At 46.7% G+C, this 24,758-nt stretch overlaps 1 protein-coding gene across 22 annotated transcripts in view; it reads right to left on the minus strand.

Moving 5' to 3' along the window:
• The window catches only part of LOC129834483 (CUGBP Elav-like family member 4), a 194,183-nt gene that overhangs the window by 38,501 nt on the left and 130,924 nt on the right, over window positions 1-24,758 (minus strand). For 8 of the 22 annotated variants that reach the window (XM_055899501.1, XM_055899512.1, XM_055899505.1 and 5 more), the window contains 3 exons: window positions 13,550-13,678; window positions 8,055-8,134; window positions 453-641 (listed from right to left, as the gene is read on the minus strand). In XM_055899501.1, coding sequence (XP_055755476.1) covers window positions 453-641; window positions 8,055-8,134; window positions 13,550-13,678 — 398 coding nt within the window. The remainder of the gene's footprint in view (window positions 1-452; window positions 642-8,054; window positions 8,135-13,549; window positions 13,679-24,758) is intronic. The other 14 variants (XM_055899519.1, XM_055899518.1, XM_055899514.1 and 11 more) reach the window with 5 other exon arrangements.

Raw genomic sequence — 24,758 nt, forward strand, 5'->3', positions numbered from 1 at the left:
GAGGGGGGGAAAGGGAGACGGGGAGAGAGAGAGGCAGGGTGAAATTAACGCAGGACGAGAGGCATGTTTACTTTCACATCACTGTTTGCTTGGCCATGTTGTTGAATAGACAGGTCTCTGTTGCCCTGGAGGCCTGCTACTCAACAGCACTGCTGCTTTACTGGGCTGCTGCTCATTACAAACAACAGATAACGCAATATAATGAGATGAAGCTAGAGAGCAGACAGTCAGACAGACAGTCCGACAGTCAGCCTGCTTTACTGTGCGTGAGTGGGTGATTCTCACCTGGCAGGGCGAGCTGTTAGTTACAGTGTGAGTGCAAACTCTACAGTTTCCAAACTTGAGGAGATGTTAACTTCAGGTGTGAACGTAGGCTTTATAGGTAGACAGAGTGTGTATAGCTAGCTATCAGGAGGAGCCGTGACTCGCATGCGCAGAGTGTAAAAGCTCACCGTCTCCTCCCCCGTGGAGCCGAGACTTACAGCGTGAGAGTAGGCGCCATAGGCCCCAAACTGGATGGTCATGGGGCTGAAGATGCCGAGCTGGCCCGCCATCTGATGCATCCTACGCAGGGTCCGCTCCTTATCCGTGTCGGCAAACTTCACCACCAGGCTGGAGGACGCCCCCTGGGGATACGCACACTGCAATCAGTCAAGACAACACTCATCTCAGCAATGGACAGACACACACCACACTCAGTCATACACATACTTCCATGACTACGCACACACCTCAACGCTGGACACACACACCAACCTACTCATAGGCACAACATACTGAGTCATGACCACACACACTACACCAGACACACACCAACCTACTCATACGCACACCATACTGAGTCATGACCACACACACTACATCAGACACACACCACACAACACCAGACACATACCACACTACACCACACACACACACACACACACCACACAACACCAGACACACACCACACAACACCAGACACACAACACACAACACCAGACACACACTACACAACACTAGACACACACCACACAACACCAGACACACTACACAACACCAGACACACACCACACAAAACCAGACACACACCACACAAAACCAGACACACACTACACAACACTAGACACACACTACACAACACCAAACACACTACACAACACCAGACACACCACACAACACCAGACACACATCACACAACACCAAACACACTACACAACACCAGACACACATCACACAACACCAGACACACCACACAACACCAGACACACATCACACAACACCAAACACACTACACAACACCAGACACACTACACAACACCAGACACACTCCACACAACACCAGACGCACTACACAACACCAGACACACACCACACAACACCAGACACACACCACACAACACCAGACACACACCACACAACACCAGACACACACCACACAAGGTCTGAGCTGACTCAGTGCATGTTTTAAATGACTCCAATCTGAGCTGTGTGGAGATGGTGGGAATAGTGGGTGATCTGTGGGTTTAGTGAACTTCAGACTATTAGTGTACACCCTGAGTATACAAAACATTAAGAACACCTGCTCTTTCTATGACATAGACTGACCAGGTGAAAGCTATGATCCCTTATTGATGTCACTTGTTAAATCCACTTCAATCAGTGTGGATGAAGGGGAGGAGACATGTTAAAACCTTATTTTAAAGTCTTGAGACAATTGAGACATGGATTGTGTATGTGTGCCATTCAGAGGTTGAATGGGCAAGACAAACTATTGAAGTGCCTTTAAACAGGGGCATGGTAGTAGGTGTCAGGCGTAACGGTTTGTGTCACAGACTGCAACACTGCTGTTTTTTTACACAACAGTTTCCTGTGTGTATCAAGAATAGTCCATCACCCAAAGGACATCCAGCCAACTTGACACAACTGTGGGAAGCATTGGAGTCAACGTGGGCCAGCATCCCTGTGGAACGCTTTAGACACCTTGTAGAGTCCATGCCCCGACGAATTGATGCTGTTCTGAGTGCAAAGGGAGTGCAACTCAATATTAGGAAGGCATTCCTAATGTTTGGTATACTCAGTGTACATTGGAGTGAACTGTGATCCTTAGTGTGGTCCCAGAGTAGTCCCAGTCCCCCTCCTGCCGCTCAACTGAATACGATACTCCATAATGAGGTCTGACTGGAGCCTTTGGCGTGCACAGGGAAAAGTATTGACTAATGACAGTGCCTTATGGCAGATATAGTGCTGTATTGATGTCTGTGCTTCTGAGTTTGGATCCAATTAAATCATTTGAGAGACAGAGACCAGAGTCAGTTCTTCATATGACGTCCAGGGAAAGGAGAGGAGAGGAGAGGAGAGGAGAGGAGAGGAGAGGAGAGGAGAGGAGAGGAGAGGAGAGGAGAGTGGAGAGGAGAGGAGAGTGGAGAGGAGAGGAGAGAGGAGAGAGGAGAGGAGGCTGCCAGACAGGCAGAGAGACAGACACAGAAAGCCTCAGACACTGTCAAGAGGTCCAGATCCTATTTAATTCCAGCCAGTGCACGCTGCGCTGAGAGAGAGAGATACCCAGGAACTGCTGCTGCGGTTGCACCCAGGAAAGGACAGAAGGACACAGGCAGCCAGGGGGAAGTCAGGATGTGATTAGCCAGATCATAAAAGCAAAGATACGGGGAGAGAAAAGGACTCCATAATCATAACTTGTATTCATCTTTCATATAAAGTGTCATCTTGACAGGTTCAGCACAAATGCCTGCTTTGATTTGTATTTTGATTTCAATATTTCCTTGCACGGTACAAATCGAAAAGAGATGGATACTACAGGGAGACAGAGAGAGATGAGGACTGGTGTGTGTGTGTGTGTGTGTGTGTGTGTGTGTGTGTGTGTGTGTGTGTGTGTGTGTGTGTGTGTGTGTGTGTGTGTGTGTGTGTGTGTGTGTGTGTGTGTGTGTGTGTGTGTGTGTGTGTGTGTGTGTGTCAACAGCCAGAATGTAACCACCACTACCAGTGGCGCTGGAACCAAAACAGAACAAACACAAAGTCCCCCAACAAACAAAGAAACAAACAAACTGCCTCATACGGTGAATGTGAATGCAGTGAGTGTTGAGCCCATCCACCAATAGTGGTGTGTGTGTCTCCTGCATTGTGCTGTAGAGGCTGGGTGGGTGTCGGGAGGGGTGTCAGCCTGCACCCTGGGGGGACAGTTGGTGTCATATTGGATTCTTCCTGTCAGAGGAGCCAGCCCTCTTCAGCCCTGAACCCGCCAGCCAGCGCCTCACCTCAGGCCAAGGGGGACCCATCTGGTTCTGCTCCCAAGATGCCATTTCAATTAGCTGAATCAATATGGCGGAGTGCCGCTCTAATGGTACACTGTTTTGTCCTTTCTAATTTCATTTTCTTCCCACCTCCTGACCTTTCACTGTTCTTTCCCTATCTTCTGCTGGGGCCGGTGGAGGGACGGGGCTGTCGGTTTTAATGAGGTCTGCGCTGAGCAAACATCCCTCCAGCTCCTCTCCGACCGGCCGCACCGCGCCTCTGCACTGCCCCCGCTTCCCTTTCCTTTAACAGAGCGAGGGGCTGGCACTTAGATCACATTCATTTTCTGCTTTATGTAGCTGTGTATTCCTTTATCTATTTATAACCATTTTTCATTAACCATTCTTCATTTATTCATGAAGAACACATTGTGAGCAGCAAGAAGAAGGCTTGGGAGGGGGAAAGCTCCGGGCAGCCTCTACTCAAAGAACTGTGACTCAGGACTCACTGGTGTCTCCCCGCCTGCATAGTGCAGAGCAGAGTAGTGTATCAGGGAGCAAGATACAGTCTGCAGAGCCAGCCTAAAGTAGTACTAAAACGGAAACACTACCACAGCTGCTATTCACTATGGTACTGGAGAGAGAACAAACTGTGCTGGGCTTAGCATCTCATACTCTCAAAGAATTCTCTAAAACAGAATTGACTCAGTCAGAGCCTCTTCACCCCATCGAAACATATCTAGTGTCAGAACAAAGGATTTCATACCTTCTACTTACTGTTATTCTACCTGATACATCCTGACTGGATCTCCAGCCCGATCTCTAGGAGAGAAAGGGGACTTCAGAGGGAGAATTCACTGGAGGGGATCAGAGGACTTCATCCATCTGAAAAAAACTGGGAATAATTCAGCCACTAGATGCAAAGCAGCTTCTCTCTCTCTCTCTCTCTCTCTCTCTCTCTCTCTCTCTCTCTCTCTCTCTCTCTCTCTCTCTCTCTCTCTCTCTATTCTCTCTCTATTCTCTCTCTATTCTCTCTCTATTCTCTCTCTATTCTCTGTCTCTCTCCCAGCAGAAAATCAAAACCTGACAAACAAACAAAAGTAATAACCTCCAACGGCATGACTCCTATCTGGAAAGAAAATGAATTCAGTGAATTTGATAAGGGGCAACAGGGAGCCTTCACTTTTGATGGGTACAGCTGAGGAATTTGTCACAGGTTCAATAACTAATCTAATTCTGAGAACAACACACTTGACATGTGAAAAACTCACATTGGATTTTGTGTACAGGCCAAAACGTGAAGAAAAAAATAGGAAATGTAATTGAGGGATTAGAAATAAGCTACAAGAGTGAAACGGCATTAGGTTTTTATCTGCTCATAGCCCTGATATGAAGACACTGGTGTAAAGTGGGTACTATACAGACATGTAAACACACACTCAGACTTTATCCTCAGCAGAAGCTTATGACGACACAATACGGGCAATAATGTGTGGAAGCCTGTCTCAACAGAATACTAATGACAAACCACTACGTTACTATCATAATGGCAACCATGTAGAATGGTTTTGTAATCATTCAACTTATATACTTCATGGACATAGCAGAAATTCCAGTCTCCTCAATATGATGTAAAAACAGGGAATGCTTTGTAAGCTGTTGCACTAAAATAGTTCTCTAAACCCTGGTTCAGTGACATTATTGGGCTCCATCCTTGCTGAAAGGGTTAAACCCAAAGCCGTAAATGAGATAATCAAATAAAAGATAACAAGTTTGTCCAGTAATTGGATGAGGCCTCCATGTGGGCCTCCAGTTCAACTCCAGTTGAACCGGTCTCTCCACATCCCCGTGGGCCTGATGGGAGGTATGTGTCTCCGTCTGTCTGTCTCTCTTTTTGTCTGCATTGGTCCATATTGTTCACCAGTGGCCTGGCAACATGACCTACCCACTACACTCACCCACTTTAACAATGCACACAAATACACACCATATCAACACTATTTACATGAAGTAAATATCTAGCCAAATACACACACAGTGTAAGCAATCTCAAGCAATTAAAGTTGTTCTTCTCGTACTAGTATCTGTGTTAGAAATTCAATCATGCTTTCATCCAGCTAGGAGAGAGAGAGAGAGAGAGAGTATTATGTGTCATGCTCTCTAACTTTGTGTTATCTCTCATTAATCTGGCTCGCCACTACCTCTCTTTCTCTCCCTTCCCTCCTCTCACACACTGTCTCACTCCTGCCAACACTAGTGAGCTCAGCAGACCCTGTCACCGCCAGTGCGACACAGAACACGGCCATGTCTGCAATTTGCTGGGTGCTGTCTGCCCCCGGCTCTGCCATTTGAAGCCCTGCCACCTGTGTCTCCCCCTTTTTTAGTTATCTTGCTCTCTTTCGCTCTCTCTCTCTCTCTCTCTCTCTCTTTCTCTCCGCAGCCTTAATTCAACAGCTGAACCAAGAGAGTGTCTACCTGTTTGGAGCCGGATTACCGTTTAAGTTCAATTAGGGGCACCTGCAATCTGCATCAATTAAAGGCCTGACCTGATCTATCAGCCGGTGCCTTTCGGTGGCGTCCCTCGCCCTTTCCCTTCATTACCAATGCTTTCATTACCACCCAATGTATTTTGGTCTGTGCAGGTATTATTTACGGCCGGGTGTGGCTGCCAGCTAACACAGATGCTCTAGAGTTGAACATTAAGAGAGAGCTCTTTGTGCGAGACTTGTCCAGACCCCACAGCTGGCTGTAGGTTAGAGAGCCATTCTGGATCCTGCCTCCTGTTAGTCGCTTGTTGACGACATGTGGCACTGATATTATCCAAATGAACTGCATCCCCATCGGTATCAAAGCCTTAGCTCGGTACTAATGGCCACCTTGCCTATTAATCTGACTGGGACTTGGACGTAGGATATAGAAGTAACAGGTGCAGGGGTTGAGGGAGAGATATGGATAATATAGATTATTAATGAGCTTTTGGATGGCTCTGGATACAACTCCGGGTCTGTTTGGGGCTCCATATGTCGCCTTGGACAGTTCATCTGCCGTGGAGCAGATCTCAAGGGGTTTAGCTGGCTTTGGTACTGACCCTGTGTTACTGCAGGCCGGGCAGGGCAAGGACTCAGCGCAGCAACAGACATACAAACCCAAAGGTGTTTTTTACCCCTCCCTAAGCTTGTGACTTCTAATGCTATTGCAAAACGTGTCACACAGCATCAGTAAGGGAAATATGTGTAAATGACATCAGGCTTCCAGGACACTATCCTGTTGCCAGAGAGCTTAAGTAAATATTTATAGCAAAACATCAATGGAGTGTATGAACTTAAAGTGTCTGCCAGGGACTGTGAATCTAAAATATGCATGGAGATTCTGTGTTATTCATCATCTTCCCTTAGTAAAACATATTTAATGATGGCCGTTACATGCCAGATAACAAGCATAACAACCCCAATTTGTAATTACTGCAGTTTGACAGGAGTTGCAGGATATCCAATAATTAGGATGATTCCAAGCATGTTGGGTAGGAGGAGATCTTTGTGTGTAGAGAAATACAGCATGATACTGTAAAACACGTTGGTACCACTGTTTATTCTCTACTATCGTGGTCTCAAATGAATCGTCCAAAAGCATGTTTGCTACAAAACCTACGACTATAAATGTAATAACTAGTCTCCTAAGACTCATAAGTTGTGTTAGTATATTGCATTTTCCAATTAAATACGCTGAAAGATAAGCTCTGTGTGAATGTTGTGTTTTTAGACTGAAGGAGAATTCATTATTTCCATGATTGATTATTTTCCTCTACGGAAAAGTACCTCCCAATGAGCGTGCACTAAATCAATTATTACACTTTTGATTTCAGATATTTTTCAGAGACGATTTCCATATTTGAACATGAAATAATATGAATCTTGCAAAGCTGAATCATTTCTATTGCATATATATTCCAGGACACACATAATGTATAGTATTCATATATCATTACAAAATGATTTCCATAGATAAAGACTGGTAAAAAGGTACAATAGATATGAGAGGAGATATACAGGCGTAGGATCTTAATTTGACCAGTTTCTCACAGCAGGAGTAATCCTGCAGCAACAGGAAATGTGAATTATTGTGTGGATTATAACAACCTGACAGTTTTGTAGGGGTTGATAAATTGTTAGTTAGGACAAATCAAGTCAGACATTTTAAAGTCGAAATGACTAACTTTCGAAGCTTTTTAAACCTTGAATACATTACAAGTTTGCATTTCCTGCTGTGCATGACATTTCCTGCAACAGGGTGAGCAGATTACGATCCGACATCTGATCCAATAATATATACAGTATAAAGAGGAGGAAGGGAAGCGCTACTAAGGTACACAATAGTACATTATGGTAAATAGAAGGTGCTCTTTGGTAAAAGGGGTAAATTGGTCATCAAAAAGAAAGGAGGACCAAGGCACTCTTCATATAATTCATTAAAATGCCTTTATTAGTATGGCATGTTCAATAGAAACAACGTTTTTTTTTAAACCGACGCGTTTCGGCTGCATGGCCTTCGTCAGGGAGTACAAAAAATACAAAAAAATACAAAAAGAAATATATACAGTATATTAAATGACAAGACATCTATGCTGCACATACATACAGTTGTGCAATGTGAAACGTTGGATGCTGACTGTGTGATTATTTGTGTGTGTGTGTGTGTGTGTGTGTGTGTGTGTGTGTGTGTGTGTGTGTGTGTGTGTGTGTGTGTGTGTGTGTGTGTGTGTGTGTGTGTGTGTGTGTGTGTGTGTGTGTGTGTGTGTGTGTGTGTGTGTAACACGGTTTTACTCACTGGCATGGTCTGTCCGCCGTGCAGGCTGTTGATGGCCGCCTGTGCTTCTGCGTGGCTGGAGAACTTGACAAAGGCACAGCCTGCGCACACACGCGCCCACACCGACAGAGGGGAAGAGAGAGAGAGAGATGCCGCATCAGAGAGCTGGCCTTGAGTACGGCAAAAACATTCATTACCATTATTTTCATGTTATCTAGTTTGTTAATGTATTCTGCCATTTGTGTTTTCAGTGCATAACTCTGAATAAATCATTCTAATTGTAGTGAAGGCATTAGCTGCATGGAACATCCTGTCCCTCGCCCATTTCTAATTCCACCCCTCTACGCCGGAGCACAGGAGCAACAGCATCTACTACCGAGCCTTGGTTGTGATTATTCATCTGTTTAATATTTACACATTGTGATCTGTGTGCAGTCTATCATAAAACAGATTATGATGACAAAGGCATAGTATTATAATATGCCTATCTGCCAGTATCTTTGCTTGTGTATAATATTTTACTAAGGGCTTTGCTCAAGGGGCATTCAAATCATCTTAAATCTGTTGCCTGGCTTATGCAAAAATCTACAGGAACAGACAAAAAAACTGAAGGTAACATTCTTGGGGTTTCAAATAATTATCTTCTGATTTTGATCAACATAATATATTAAACAAGATTTAACGTATAAAAATGTATGCCCATGGTTAAAAAGAAACACACAAATATGTAGCTATTCCAAGGAATAAATTATCTTAACATATTCTGATCTATCAGAATATACATGTTTATTGAGGGAGAAATAATACAACAGAGAAAAACTATGCACAATAAAGAAAGTGTTGTACTGTTTAAAAGGGTTGTACTGTATAAAAGGGTTGTACTGTATAAAAGTGTTGTACTGTTTAAAGTGTTGTACTGTTTAAAGTGTTGTACTGTTTAAAGTGTTGTACTGTTTAAAAGGGTTGTACTGTATAAAAGGGTTGTACTGTATAAAAGTGTTGTACTGTATAAAAGTGTTGTACTGTTTAAAGTGTTGTACTGTTTAAAAGTGTTGTACTGTTTAAAAGTGTTGTACTGTTTAAAGTGTTGTACTGTTTAAAAGTGTTGTACTGTTTAAAAGTGTTGTACTGTATAAAGTGTTGTACTTTATAAAAGTGTTGTACTGTATAAAAGTGTTGTACTGTTTGAAAGTGTTGTACTGTATAAAGTGTTGTACTGTATAAAAGAGTTGTACTGTTTAAAAGTGTTATACTGTATAAAAGTGTTGTACTGTATAACAGTGTTGTACTGTATAAAAGTGTTGTACTTTATAACAGTGTTGTACTGTATAACAGTGTTGTACTGTTTAACAGTGTTGTACTGTATAAAAGTGTTATACTGTAAAAAAGTGTTATACTGTATAAAAGTGTGGTACTGTATAAAAGCGTTGTACTGTATATTTAAATGAGCCTATATTGAGCACTTTAAATTCCATAGGTGCATTTTACTGCAGGCTTCATCCCAGTCATATTATGCAAAACGATTTCTTCTAGTTTAGACTCCTTCTTATCACTGTCTTCAGGAGGCAGCTCATATCTGGTTACTAGATAGCTAATTAACTACATAGGTAATTAACTCATCTGGATTCATATGGACCTTTCTTACCGGAGCAGGACCAGTGTGTAAGACAGACAGCGTTTTTCAAGCTTTTAAAAAACAGCTGATACCCGTTTAGAACGCTTTCAACAATCCAATTAGAAGTGTTTATATACATTTATTCATCATCAATTCCCCGCAGGGGCACAGATGATTCATTTAAATTACAATGGCTGATAGCTACACCCAAGAGAAACACGGCCCATTCACTAAGCATTCTAAAACAGCCATCCAGCATCCCTGTGTAGACAAATGAATAATTTCCTCAACCAAATCAAATGTGGCCATGAATGGAGTTTCATACACTGGCTGCATATAAACAATTTCCCCCTGTCACCTTGGCAATCTGTGCTCCATCAATATGATCAATGTTGTATGTAGACATGTGAAAATGTGATTCTAATGTAATATAACGTTTTCTAAACGTAAATGGGAACTCGGCTGAGTGGGTAAGTTAGCATGTGTTCAGACCAGATGCTATATAAAGGCAGGAGACATGTCTAAAAAGTGGATGGTAGATAGTCACAAAGGGCTTTGATATCACTGCGGTCCCCTTGCTCTTCTTTCTCTGGCACTCCCCTCTGCTTTGAAAGCTAAAGGTCCCTTTTTCCTCCAACTGGAGCGAGAAAGGGAGGCAGCAACCTGCTGGGGGAACGTTTGATTGCACGCCTCTGTTTGAGGGAACAAAAACGTTTAACCTTTGTAGTGGAAATAATAAGGGAGAGTTTGTTCTGGAAACTCAAAGAGCCCAGCTTTCGTTTCCAGGTCCTAGATGGCATACTGTTGGTTATCTCCCTCCATCCCCAACATCCACCTAGCTAACGAGGCTGGCCCTGGCAGTGATTAAGCCTTGGTGTCCCGGCTCAGCTCAGCCCGACTGGAGGCAGGGCAGACTGAGAATCGCTGCGCTCGGCAAACAACATGCATTTAAACACATGGGGCTCTCAACGCCCCCCACTGACTGAGGCAGCGAACGTAGCGGCATGTGTGTGTAGACTAGCTTTCCCTGACCTAGAAAAAAAGCCTGGATAGGTTTAGGACCCGGAGCATGAAGTTCTCAAAAGAATTGGAAGTGAAGCTAGACTCATAAATTATAGTGCACAGTCAGTCAAGGTTTTTGAATGTGATGGTTGAGAATATATATATATTTTTTAAAGACCATTACTTTCAAGCTAGCTGGAGGTTCTGTGTTGCCTTTTGAATTCCCGAGGAAAATAATATGTATGCAGGAATTCCATCAGGCAGAATTGATGACATTTATAACACAACTTAATTATAGACCTAAAAGCCATCTCTCTGTTATTCCTGACAATTCCTCGCTCCATTCAACTCTGGCAGCAAGTGTTTCACTTTGAGAGTACTTTGAGCAGGGCTGCCATACAGAGATGGATGTCAAACTTCTTGGCCTTTTTATTGGGTTGGAAAGACGCTGAAAGCCTCCGAGTGGCATACATTTACATCAACAGGGGACAAAGGCTCCATGATGGAATAGAGAACACTGTCAATTTCAAGATCTGTTTCATTTGACTGATGGGACCATGTCTAGTGGTACTGTGGTTGCCAAAATGATTTGCTGCCACCGTCTCCTTAACGATGTCATGGGATTGTTGCACAACTGGCTCTGGTCGGAGCAGTCAGTCAAACCCTTCTCTCAGTCACCTGGAGGCCAAACAACTGGGACAGTCTGTAAGTAACAGACAACACCTATGGTACACAGCTACAGATCTTAGCACAACAATGAGAGAGATATAAAGCAAAATGAAGAAAAGAGCTGGTGATGTGAAACTGGTGATGAGAAGGGTATAGAGAGTAGTATAGAGAGAAGAGAGGAGCGCTACAGTGGGTGAAAGAGAGAAAGAGTGAAAGAGTGAACGAGGGAGCACACTGGTTCCCGTCTGACCCAGCAGGAGCACACAGCACTGGGCTTATTTCATTTTGTGGGCTGTCAATCAGTGCCAGGCAGGCAGCGAGAGCGGCCCGGGGAGAGGGAGCAGGGAGTAGGCAGCGGGAGCGGCCCAGGGAGAAGGAGCAGGGAGTAGGCAGCGGGAGCGGCCCAGGGAGAGGGAGCAGGGAGCGGGAGTGGCCCGGGGAGAGGGAGCAGGCAGCGGGAGCGGCCCGGGAGAGGGAGCAGGGAGCAGGCAGCGGCCCGGGGAGAGGGAGCAGGGAGCAGGCAGCGGGAGTGGCCCACGGAGAGGGAGCAGGGAGTAGGGAGAGGGAGCAGGGAGCAGGCAGCGGGAGCGGCCCGGGGAGAGGGAGCAGGGAGCAGGGAGAGGGAGCAGGGAGCAGGCAGCGGGAGCGGCCCGGGGAGAGGGAGCAGGGAGCAGGGAGAGGGAGCAGGCAGCGGGAGTGGCCCGGGGAGAGGGAGCAGGGAGCAGGGAGAGGGAGCAGGGAGCAGGCAGCGGGAGCGGCCCGGGGAGAGGGAGCAGGGAGCAGGGAGCAGGCCTTTGGGGAAAGCAGAACAATAGAGCCCGGATCAACAGAGAGCGGAGCAGATGTACACACCGATAGTCACATGGCTCAATATAGACAGCCTTTCTCTTGAATGTACTTGGAAGCTGCATATTATCAAACCTCCCACCTTCTCACACATTCAACCATTTAATATAGGAGGATAAATCACAGGCAATAGAGAGAGAGAGAGGTAGGTAGGTGTGGGAGAGAGAGAGAGAGATAGAGATAGAGAGAGAGAGAGAGGTAGGTAGGTGGGGGAGAGAGAGAGAGAGAGAGATAGAGAGAGAGAGAGAGAGGTAGGTAGGTGGGGGAGAGAGAGAGAGAGCGAGAGAGAGGGACAGAGAGAGAGAGAGGTTGGTAGGTAGGTGAGAGAGAGAGAGAGAGAGAGAGAGAGAGAGAGAGAGAGAGATAGAGAGAGAGAGAGAGAGAGAGAGAGAGAGAGAGAGAGAGAGAGAGAGAGAGAGAGAGGCTGCTTTGCATAGGTAGGTAGGTAGGTAGGTAGGTAGGTAGGTAGGTAGGTAGGTAGGTAGGGGAGTGCACCCCAATGGTCGTTGCTTATCAGAGGAAATAACATGGCTTGTAGTCTATGAGACAGACCCATCAAACGATAGGAGGAAGACACACTGCTGGCTAAGAACAAATCTTGAATCAAACATCCATAGCCATCTTTCACTTTGTTATGATTCAATGGACTTCATAGCGGCTGTGCTGTTGTTGTGTTTTGGTGAATACTGCTCGACTGTTATTGTTGTGAGTGGCAGGGGTAAAAGCCAGAGACAGACTGATTTATTTACAGTAGGACATTATCGTCGACAAACGTCTCTAGGGAGGGATGACAGGGATGTGGGAAACAAACATAATTACACCCCACCGCCTTTCTGATAACAGGAAGAGGAGGAGGAAGGGAGTTGGAGGGAAGAGGAGGAGGTGTTTGCAATGTGTTTGTTGAGTACGAGCCTAGGGAAAGTGAATGGTGTGAGGAATGGGGACTACAAAGGGAAAGCTGGAGAAAGATGGAGTGAAGAGAGAGAGGTGTGGAGAGAAAAGATAGATAGGTGAGAGGAAGGAGGTGTGATGCTGTATGTGTAGGGGAGGTATAAGGAGAAGGTGAGAGAAAGAAGTGGAACGGACAGGATATACAGAACAGTAAGGGGAAGGTAAGGCCAGGGGAGAAGAGGAGGGTGAGCTAGTGAGTGGAAGGGGACAGGTGAAGTGAGGGAATATACAGGGAGAGGGAGAGGGAGGAGGAGAAGGAGAGAGTGTAGAGATAGAAAGGGGAAATAGAGGGAGCGAGTGTGTGAGAGAGAGAGAAAGAGAGGGGGAGAAAGAGGGGAGTAGAGAGCAAGAGACAGTGGGAAGGAGACAGGTAAGAAGAGAGAGAGGGAGTAGAGAGGCAAAGAGGAAGTGAGGTGTGTGGGCAGGCGCTGACCCTTACTGGCCCCATCAGGCCCTCTCAGGACGGTGCACTCCTCGATCTGGCCGAAGGTCTCAAAGAGCCGCCGGACGTCCTCCTCGCTCTGCTGCTTCCCAAGCATCCCCACAAACAGCTTCCTGTCTTCTGGAGGGAAACCGAGGGAGAGGAGGAGAGGAGGGAAAGAAAGAAGGAGAGAGAACACAAACAAATGCTACAGCTGATGGCACCCTTCTGCTGAGTCTGTGAGGATCACCTCAGTAGGAAACTCAAAACACTCCCCGTCGTCATCAGGCACACTGGTGTGTTCTGTTGTTGTTGTTGTTGTTGTTGTTGTTGTTGTTGTGTGGTTTCCCTGGGAGGAAGACATGATCCTGTCTCCACTGAGCTATTCTAGTAGATAGAGCTGCCTGCAGTGTCTGGGTGATGTTTGATACAGATGTTGTTTGGAGTGCTGTTACTGTCAAGCAGCAGTAATATATGAAGATAAGAGCTCCAGTATAGCGTGGTAGTGTATATAGTATACAGTGTATAGTGTTGCCTGGGTTGTGTGTTGTACAGCTGTACATCCTATGTTGACCTATACCCTCCCCTCCCTAGCCCGCTTTGACACGGCTAGTCCCGCTGGCCAGACGGGGGCGCTGTGACTACGATGTATGGCTTCTATACCTCCAGATCTGGCCAGTCAGAAGGGAGGATTTTTCTAATTAATCTCCCCTGGCATTAGACAGAACATTCATCTTCTTTACCTTCTTCTACATTATGCATTTCCTATTCGACTGTGTTGTGGAATGGAATGGCTACTAGCAAGAACCCATCCCAAGAACTGATGGAACGTGGCAGGGAGAGGAAGACGAGTTTATTGGAAATGACACTGTTGATCTTCAGCGTGAGTCATTTGACTGCGTCGGGGAGGGAGCGGTGGGGGGAAGGCGAGGGCAAGAGTATCACCTGGCCCTGGACAGATGTGACATCTCCTGTACCTGCCAGGTACCATTAGACACAGTTGTTCTAAAAATAAAGCTGGGGGAACCTCAGATCCTGTTACATTCCTGTAAAGTTCAAATGAGACACGTGCCTGGCTGCCTGGCTGGCTGCCTGCCTGCCTGCCTGCCTGCCTGCCTGCCCGCCTGCCCGACGGCGTGCTGCTCTTACTATGGCAGTGTCTGAGCTTCATCTTAAAGTGGAAGCCCTGTTGCTAGTCACGATCACGCTCATCTGATCACGCCTCACACGGACCCAGCCTCCCACTGACCCAGCCATACAGGGAGTGTATTAGCTAGTGTGTACTAGGTAGTTGTTGTGGAATTGTTAGATTACTTTTTAGATATTGCTGCACTGTCGGAACTAGAAGCACAAGCATTTCGCTACACTCGCAATAACATCTGCTAACCATGTGTATGTGACCAATAATTTGATTTGATACACCCAGCCTCACACAGACCCCACCTCACCTGGAGCCAGCCTCACACTTCAAAACGTCATGACCATGGCCCCAGCCTCTCACTCCTACATGACCATCTGCTGTAATAACTGGCCTCATACATTCTCCTGCTCCAACACATTTGTCTACAGCAGTCACGCCTCACACGTCACCGTCACACACCCAGCAGCCATCTCTCTACTCATTAAAGCTCCTCTATCCGCCCTTGGCCTGATAGGCCAGAGGAGAACAGGCTACACAGTGTGTGGTCATGGGGACTGGCTGAATGGGGACTAGATGATATACACAGGTGATTCAGTCTTATACTCAGCTGGCCCCTCCCCGGGTTTTGTATTACAACAAAGTCTTCTTAGTGTCCAACAAGCTTTCTCTGCCCTTAACCTTGTTCTGAATACCTCCAAAACAAGAGGTCATGTGGTTTGGTAAGAAGAATGTCCCTCTCCCCACAGGTCTCTCTACTCCCTACTACCTCTGAGGGGTTAGAGCTTGAGGTAGTCACCTCATGCAAGTACTTGGGAGTATGGCTAGACGGTACACTGTCCTTCTCTCAGCACATATCAAAGCTGCAGGCTAAATTTAAATCTAGACTTGGTTTCCTCTATCGTAATCGCTCCTCTTTCACCCCAGCTGCCAGCTGCCAAACTAACCCTGATTCAGATGACCATCCTACCCATGCTAGATTACGGAGACATCGTTTATAGATCGGCAGGTAAGGGTGCTCTCGAGCGGCTAGATGTTCTTTACCATTCGAACATCAGATGTGCCACCAATGCTCCTTATAAGACACATCACTGCACTCTATGCTCCTCTGTAATCTGGTCATCTCTGTATCCCCGTCTCAAGACCCACTGGTTGATGCTTATTTATAAAACCCTCTTAGGCATCACTCCCCCCATCTGAGATATCTAATGCAGCCCTCATCCTCCACATACAACACCCGTTCTGCCAGTCACATTCTGTTAAAGGTCCCCGAAGTACACACATCCCTGGGTCGCTTGTCTTTTCAGTTTGCTGCAGCTAATGACTGGAACGAGCTGCAACAAACACTCAAACTGGACCGTTTTGTCTCCATCTCTTCATTCAAAGACTCAATCATGAACACACTTACTGACCGTTGTGGCTGCTTTGCATGATGTATTGTTGTCTCTACCTTTGTGCTGTTGTCTGTGCCCTTTAATGTTTGTACCCTGTTTTGTGGTGCTACCATGTTGTGCTGCTGCCTTGTGTTGTTACCATGTTGTTGTCATGTTGTGATGCTATCATGCTGTGTTGTCATGTGGTGCTGCCATGCTATGTTGTTGTCTTTGGTCTCTCTTTATGTAGTGTTGTCTCTCTTGTCGTGATGTGTGTTTTGTCCTATATTTAATTTATTTTTAATCCCAGCTCCCGTCCCCGCAGGAGGCCTTTTGCCTTTTGGTAGGCCATCACTGTAAATAAGAATTTGTTCTTAACTGATTTGCCTAGTTAAATAAAGGTTCAAAAAAAGAGCTGACCAAAACAGAAACCAGAGCAGGACAGGATATGGGTCTCAGCTGGGATGCATTCACAGCTTTCAGCTCACAGAGCAGTTCAGGACAGGTGTTTGTCTGGAATGAGTCAGAGCTTCAGAGATGAGACATAAGGTGAGACTTGAGTGGCTCCCAGAACACACCTGACTCCATTTGGATTGTCTCTCTCTTTCTCTCTCTCTCGGTCATCAGACGTTTCATTGGGGTGTCACTATCAGGCCTTAATGGTAGAAGTGCACTTTTACAGGCCTCCTGTGGCATCTTAATGTTTTGGGACAAAGACTAATTTCCAACCGGGGCCCGAGGAGGTCTAATGATAGCTTTACAAGGCTAATTAACTAGCCATGAGTGAGGTAATGAACTTTTCAAACATGCAAACTGAAGAAATAAATGACACCCGGCGAAAGCGTTAAAGGAGAGTGAGAGCTCTTCTGAGCCCTCCTCTGGGAGGGAGGAACGGCCGGAGTGAGAAGATTGAATTTGGAGCCGATATCTTTTCATTGCCTGACCTAAGCACTCTTCTCCTCTCGCCAAGCCGGCCGGCCCACCGCACCGCACACCCTGGCCAGAGTATGAATCGCTATTAATTAGTCCATTTTGCACCTGTCTCCAAAGCAGCGCGTTATTGGATCGGCAAGATTTCTCTACTCTTATGGCCACTCGGAGGCTTTTAAAGTGCATTTATGATTATGAATAAATAACCAGCGATGCTCACCACTCTGCATAACGAGATGTCTAGCCTCCAGAACAGACTGAGAGAGTTCTTCATAAAAGGGTGTGTGGAGGGGGAAAATCAATGAGAATACAGTTAAAGTACAATCCTGCATTATAATCCAGACTAAAGTGAATGCTTCACTATGCAGAACACTTAGGATTTAACTGACATGGCGGGGCTACTTGACCCGACTGTCTGTCTGACCCCTCTCCTCCATACTTATCTCTCACAGAGCTCCTAGCCCCTCGAACCCCTGTCTGTAAATGAGCCCTGATAGAACAGGAGCCCCTCTTATAACAGGTGATCTGTACTGTGAATGAGGCTCCACTCAGTAGCCACCCATGTAATCGACATGGTCCTTCCTCCCCACTGCGTTACATTAAACATAAGTGTCTGCATGAGAAACAGAGAAAGAGAGAAGGAGAGAGATGGATAGCTAGGTTTGTGTGCTGCAGTGTCCAACTGACTGCGCGCACACACACACACACACACACACACACACACACACACACACACACACACACACACACACACACACACACACACACACACACACACACACACACACACACACACACACACACACACACACACACACACACACACACACACACACACACACACTATCCTCCACTCGTCTCTCTCTCCGCAGCTGTTCATTGCTTGACTGAAGGTAGGTGTAATTGTGTGGGATATAGGGCTGTGTCAGTCTGAGATGGCATGTCCAGTCTGAGATAGCATGTGGACGGCCCTATTTTAGGAATGCAAATAAAAGAGAAGATCAAAGTTATCAAAACACAACTGACATCTGACAATCGCTTGTCTCAGGAAGCCTTTTCATTTCAGCGCCCGGTGTATTAAAAATTAATGGATTTTGCACAGATGCCATATGCTGTCAAGACTGATGCTTCTCTCTCTGGATTAAAGTGCTACTTTTGTTGTAGGGTGCAGTAGGTCTGGCTTGATATTTTCTTTCCCTCTCTATATTTTCCTCTCTCTCTCAACCCCAACCACACCTTAGCCAAAACAGTAGCAACATATTCAATAGCTGTTCACAATTTCACAAAAGGAAAAGATTAATGTGTCTTATTCTACAGTATTTCACATACAGTGGAACATACAGACTCCTACAGTATTCTCTCTCTCTCTCTCTCTCTCTCTCTCTCTCTCTCTCTCTCTCTCTCTCTCTCTCTCTCTCTCTCTCGCGCTCTCTCTCTCTCTCTCTCTCTCTCTCTCTCTCTCTCTCTCTCTCTCTTTCTATCACAGGGTGGGGAATGAGCTGTTGAGAAACCTACTTAGCTAAAGTTTTTCCTTCTGGTTGCAAATAAATGCCACCATAGAAACAATTAGTCTCATGCTAGACTAAAGTGTCAGTGGTTGACATGTTTTTTGAATGCCTCATTTCCATATCACGTAAAGTGTGCTGCTCACACGGACCGTATGTGAGTGCTGTGCTCTGAAAGCATGGACAGCTGCACCAAACGATAAAAGCTTCCTGCTAGGCCTCTGGGTTCATTTCAAACACACAGTAATGTTTCAGGCAACACATCAGATGGGTTATGGGGCTGATGGCTCATTATTGGACCTGACGCTGTATGGCACACGACTGCTGCCTGCAAGGCTCTGCCGTGGTGGGATCAGACCCCACTCTATAGCCTAACCCAAGCCCTACTCATCAGCCCCATTCCTCAGCCCCATACCCCAGCCCTATATACAGCCCCCAATACTGTAGCCCTGCTGGTCTACTGCAACCCCAGCTCCAGCTTAGCTTCATCTTCAGCTTCCGCTCCAGCCCTATACCCCAGTTCTATATAAAGCACAGAGCTTCAGCCCCAACCCCAGCTCTAGTCCCAGGTCCAGCTCCCTCCCCAGCTCCAGCCCTGCTCCTCAGCCCCAACCCCAGCTCTAGTCCCAGGTCCAGCTCCCTCCCCAGCTCCAGCCCTGCTCCTCAGCCCTATACCCCAGCTCTAGTCCCAGGTCCAGCTCCCTCCCCAGCTCCAGCCCTGCTCCTCAGCCCTATACCCCAGCTCTAGTCCCAGGTCCAGCTCCCTCCCCAGCTCCAGCCCTGCTCCTCAGCCCTATACCCCAGCTCTAGTCCCAGGTCCAGCTCCCTCCCCAGCTCCAGCCCTGCTCCTCAGCCCTATACCCCAGCTCTAGTCCCAGGTCCAGCGCCCTCCCCAGCTCCAGCCCTGCTCCTCAGCCCCAACCCCAGCTCTAGTCCCAGGTCCAGCTCCCTCCCCAGCTCCAGCCCTGCTCCTCAGCCCTATACCCCAGCTCTAGTCCCAGGTCCAGCTCCCTCCCCAGCTCCAGCCCTATACCCCAGCTCTAGTCCCAGGTCCAGCTCCCTCCCCAGCTCCAGCCCTGCTCCTCAGCCCTATTCCCCAGCTCTAGTCCCAGGTCCAGCTCCCTCCCCAGCTCCAGCCCTGCTCCTCAGCCCTATACCCCAGCTCTAGTCCCAGGTCCAGCTCCCTCCCCAGCTCCAGCCCTGCTCCTCAGCCCTATACCCCCGCTCTATAGAAAGTCCCCACCCCCAGCTCCAGCCCTGTTCCTCAGCCCTATACCCCCGCTCTATATAAAGTACCCAGCCCCAGCTCCAGCCCTGTTACTCAGCCCTATACCCCAGCTCTATATAAAGTCCCCAGCCCCAGCTCCAGCCCTGTTCCTCAGCCCTATACCCCAGCTCTATATAGTCCTCAGTCCCAGCTCCAGCCCTGTTCCTCAGCCCTATACCCCAGCTCTATATAGTCCCCAGCCCCAGCTCCATTCCCAGCTCCAGCCCTGCTCTTCAGCCCTATACCCCAGCTCTATATAAAGCCCCCAGCTCCAGCTCCCTCCCCAGCTCCAATCCCAGCTCCAGCCCTATACCCCAGCTCTATATAAAGACCCCAGCTTCAGCCCCAGCTCCATTCCCAGCTCCAGCCCTGCTCCTCAGCCCTATACCCCAGCTCTATATAAAGTCCCCAGCTCTGGGCCCAGCTCCAGCCCCAGCTCCAGCCCTGCTCCTCAGCCCTATACCCCAGCTCTATATAAAAACCCCAGCTTCACACCCAGCTCCATCTCCAGCTCCCTCCCAGCTCCAATCCCAGCTCCAGCCCTATACCACAGCTCTATATAAAGACCCCAGCTTCAGCCCCAACCCCAGCTCCATTCCCAGCTCCAGCCCTGCTCCTCAGCCCTATACTGCCGGTTCTCTATAAAGTCCCCAGCTCTGGGCCCAGCTCCAGCCCTGCTCCTCAGCCCTATACCCCAGCTCTATATAAAACCCCCAGCTTCACACCCAGCTCCATCTCCATCTCCAGCTCCCTCCCAGCTCCAATCCCAGCTTCAGCCTGGCCTGCTGTAATGCTGATGAAGATACATCTGACTGGCCCTGCTTCTGAGCAGACCCATAGTCTCTTAACTGATAGGCCTAATCTGACATATGCCAGAAGATTATTCAACATAGTGAGGCAGTAAATATAATCATCAGAAGGGAAGGAATATTGAAATTGTCACCGTATCAGGCATTTTTTACATTTCATTTTTTAAACCTTTATTTAACTAGGCAAGTCAGTTAAGAACAAATTCTTATTTACAATGACAGCCTCCCTGGGAAGAGTGGGTTAACTTCCTCGTTCAGGGGCAGAACAATAGATTTTTTACCTTGTCAGTTCAGGGATCCGATCCAGCAACCTTACAGTTACTGGCCCAATGCTCTAACTACTAGGCTACCTGCTGCAGGAGGAATGATGATAGGATCCAGGCCCCCTGCTTGTAAATGCATTACTCGTACTGCAAGGGCTGTCACTTTCATTTACTCAGAAGCACAAGGAGGGCCTTTCGTTGCGACTTTCAAAAACGATCACAGAACAACGGAAGAAATTTGGTGAAATTGCCTGTTTCAATTTCTGTCCAAATATTTAAACTCCATGTATTTTTTCTTATACAATGTGGATGTATGTTTTCTCATGGCATGGCCCTATCATACAGATGCTGTAACAAAGCAATTAAATGTAATGCCCAGCCAACCTTGAGCTACTATACTGTGTTCCCTGAACCTCTGACAAACTGGGTGTGTACCGCCCTGCCGAGCTCTTTCTGACTTTTCAAAGTTTTGCATGTTTCGTGTCCAGAGGCGGAGAGAGATCTATTGGCTTCATTTGCATGTAAAGTGGAGCACGGTCCTCAGTGGGTGTTGAGGTGCCTCCAGACAGCCCCTCCCCAGCGGCCTGGCAGCCTGCTGCAGCAACCACGCATCAGCCCTCACTCTTCCCTATCTGCTGGGCGGGGCATGACAGCACAGCACACAAGAGCTTGAGGTCCTGTCAATCTCTCACCTCCCAGACTGGGGTCATCCTTCAGAGACGCGCGCTGAGATGAGGAAGCGCCCAGGCAAGGACGAACACAGAGCAAAAAAAAGCATGCCTTTCTCAGGATGCCGTAGGGCAGAGTGCAACCCAGACAGAAACTACGAACCTTGATACACGCTCTAGTCAAACTGCAACTATGTAAAGATACGCAGAGACTCGAATGCTACATTATCAGGTAGAAAAATACAGAATGAAGGAACTATGTTTCATTATTAGGAAGATGCATACATAATGTTGGGACTCCAATGCTACATTATCAGGTAGACAAATACAGAATGGTGGGATTCAAATTCTATATGATCGGGTAGACAGATACAGATTGGTAGGACTCTAATTCTACATTATCAGGAAGAAAGCATTCAGAATGGTGGGACTCTAATGCTACATTTTCCCACCATTTTGTATGTGTCTGCCTGATAATGTAGCATTAGAGTCCCACCATTAGGTCTGTGTCTGCCTGATAATGTAGCATTAGAGCCCCACCATTGTGGGACCAGACGGCGCATAATCCTGCAGATCTATTGGCCCATTGTGGATAGGAAAACTAATTATCTGGGCCATCTATTAGAATGAGACTTTTAGCTGTCTTTTAGCCGTCCGTTGGTCTGGTGTGTTTCTTCTATTACAAAAGATGAACATACAGTGGCTTGCAAAAGTATTCAGCCCCCTTGGCATTTTTCCTATTTTGTTGCCTTACAACCTGGAATTAAAATAGATTTTTGGGGGGGGTCATATCATTTGATTTACACAACATGCCTACCACTTTGAGGATGCAAAATATTTTTTTATTGTGAAACAAACAAGAAATAAGACAAAAAAACAGAAAACTTGAACGTGCATAACTATTCACCCCCCCTAAGTCAATACTTTGTAGAGCCACTAGGATATTTGCCCATTCTTCAAGGAAAAACTGCTCCAGCTCCTTCAAGTTTGATGGGTTCCTCCTGGTGTACAGCAATCTTTAAGTCATACCACAGATTCTCAATTGGATTGAGTTCTGGGCTTTGACTAAGCCAATTCCAAGACATTTACATTTTCCCCCTTAAACCACTCAAGTGTTGCTTTAGCAGTATGCTTAGGGTCATTGTCCTGCTAGAAGGTGAACCTCCGTCCCAGTCTCAAATCTCTGGAAGACTGAAACAGGTTTCCCTCAAGAATTTCCCTGTATTTAGCGCCCTCCATCCTTCCTTCAATTCTGACCAGTTTCCCAGTCCCTGCCGATGAAAAACATCCCCGCAGCATGATGCTGCCACCACCATGCTTCACTGTGGGGATGGTGTTCTCAGGGTGATGAGAGGTGTTGGGTTTGCACCTAACATAGCGTTTTCCTTGATGGCCAAAAAGCTAAATTTTAGTCTCATCTGACCAGAGTATCTTCTTCCATATGTTTGGGGAGTCTCCCACATGCCTTTGGCGAACACCAAACATGTTTGCTTATTTTTTTTCATTAAGCAATGGCTTTTTTTCTGGTCACTCTTCAGTAAAGCCCAGCTCTGTGGAGTGTCCGGCTTAAAGTGGTCGTATGGACAGATACTCCAATCTCCGCTGTGGAGCTTTGCAGCTCCTTCAGGGTTATCTTTGGTCTCTTTGTTGCCTCTCTGATTAATGCCCTCTTTGCCTGGTCCGTGAGTTTTGGTGGGCGGCCCTCTCTTGGCAGGTTTGTTGTGGTGTCATATTCTTTCCATTTTTTTATAATGGACTTAATGGTGCTCCGTGGGATGTTCAAAGTTTTGGATATTTTTTTATAACCCAACCCTGATCTGTACTTCTCCACAACTTTGTCGCTGACCTGTTTGGAGAGCTCCTTGGTCTTCATGGTGTCGCTTGCTTGGTGGTGCCCCTTGCTTTGTGGTGTTGCAGACTCTGGGACCTTTCAGAACAGGTGTATATATACTGAGATCATGTGACAGATCATGTTACACTTAGATTGCACACAGGTGAACTTTATTTAACTAATTATGTCACTTCTGAAGGTAATTGGTTGCACCAGATCTTATTTAGGGGCTTCATAGCAAAGGGGGTTGTAATACAACAAAATAGGAAAAATGCCAAAGGGGATGAAAACTTTTGTAAGGCACTGTACACTGTAGAGCAGTGTTTCCCGGCTCCAGTCCTCCAGTACCCCCACCAGACACATTTCTGTTGTAGCTTCAGACAACCACACTTGATTTAACTTGTCAACTAATCATCAAGCCCTCAATGAGTCAAATCAGGTGAGTTTGTTCGGGGCTACAACAAAAATGTGTCCTGTTGGGGGTACTGGAGGACTGGAGTTGGTAAACACTGCTGTAGAGAGAGCATGGAGATTGGACTAAAAGGTAAATGCAGATGGAAGTGCTTGTGTGTTAGAGAAGCGTAATGAGAGAAAAGGAGGGAGGCACTCTGTCTTCTCCTAGTTAATAAAGGCATAATAAAGGGAGGGAGAGAGGGCGCTTGATACTGATCCACCATCCTTGTCCTCATCAGCATGGTCTCTCTCCATTCTACTACGGCGGCCATGGCTGGATGGCTACAGGAGGAGTGGGACCTGCAGCCTGCAGATTCTGTTTAGATAATGGCCATCTCCAATAAAGATAATATGGCTTCATCTTTTCTTCAAACACAGCAGCAGACAAGGTCAGTGGGAAGAGATTCCTAGATGGAGAGGAAGAGATAAGGAAGGGGTGCTTCCCAAATGATTTAGTGCTGAGATTCGCTCAGCTAACCTATCACCCTCCGTTAGCTCCCTCATCCTGCCGACCCCAGCTCTCCATCTCCCTCACTCCCTCCTTTTCTCGCTGGGCCTTGCTCTGGAGCCCTCTCTCTCTCTATCACTAGCTCTATCCCTCCTCTCTCTATCTACTTCCCCAGCCCCGTTTGGATTGAGGCAAATTGCTTGGGTTTAAAGTAGAGATATGAGACACTTTCTATTCAAGCACTGTCCACATAGCAGAAGAGCAGGGGCACCCTGCTTCAATTGTCTCGCCATATCTCCCAATTGAAATCATGACTTTATCAAGTTGAAAATAAAGGCTGGGTTGTAACACAAGAGATAAAGATGGACTTGGAGGGAGAGGAGTGGAGAGGAGTGCTGGTTGACTCAGAGCAGCAATGTGACAATAGATTTAAAGTCTGAAAAGCCTCCTCGCATCCCATCCTCCTATTCTATTTGATAATGCAAAGGAGAAATAAATAACCCATGAGTCATTCTAATAGACGGCCCAGAGAATTC

This window comes from Salvelinus fontinalis, chromosome 35 (genome assembly GCF_029448725.1).
Source record: "Salvelinus fontinalis isolate EN_2023a chromosome 35, ASM2944872v1, whole genome shotgun sequence".
NCBI lineage: Eukaryota > Metazoa > Chordata > Actinopteri > Salmoniformes > Salmonidae > Salvelinus > Salvelinus fontinalis.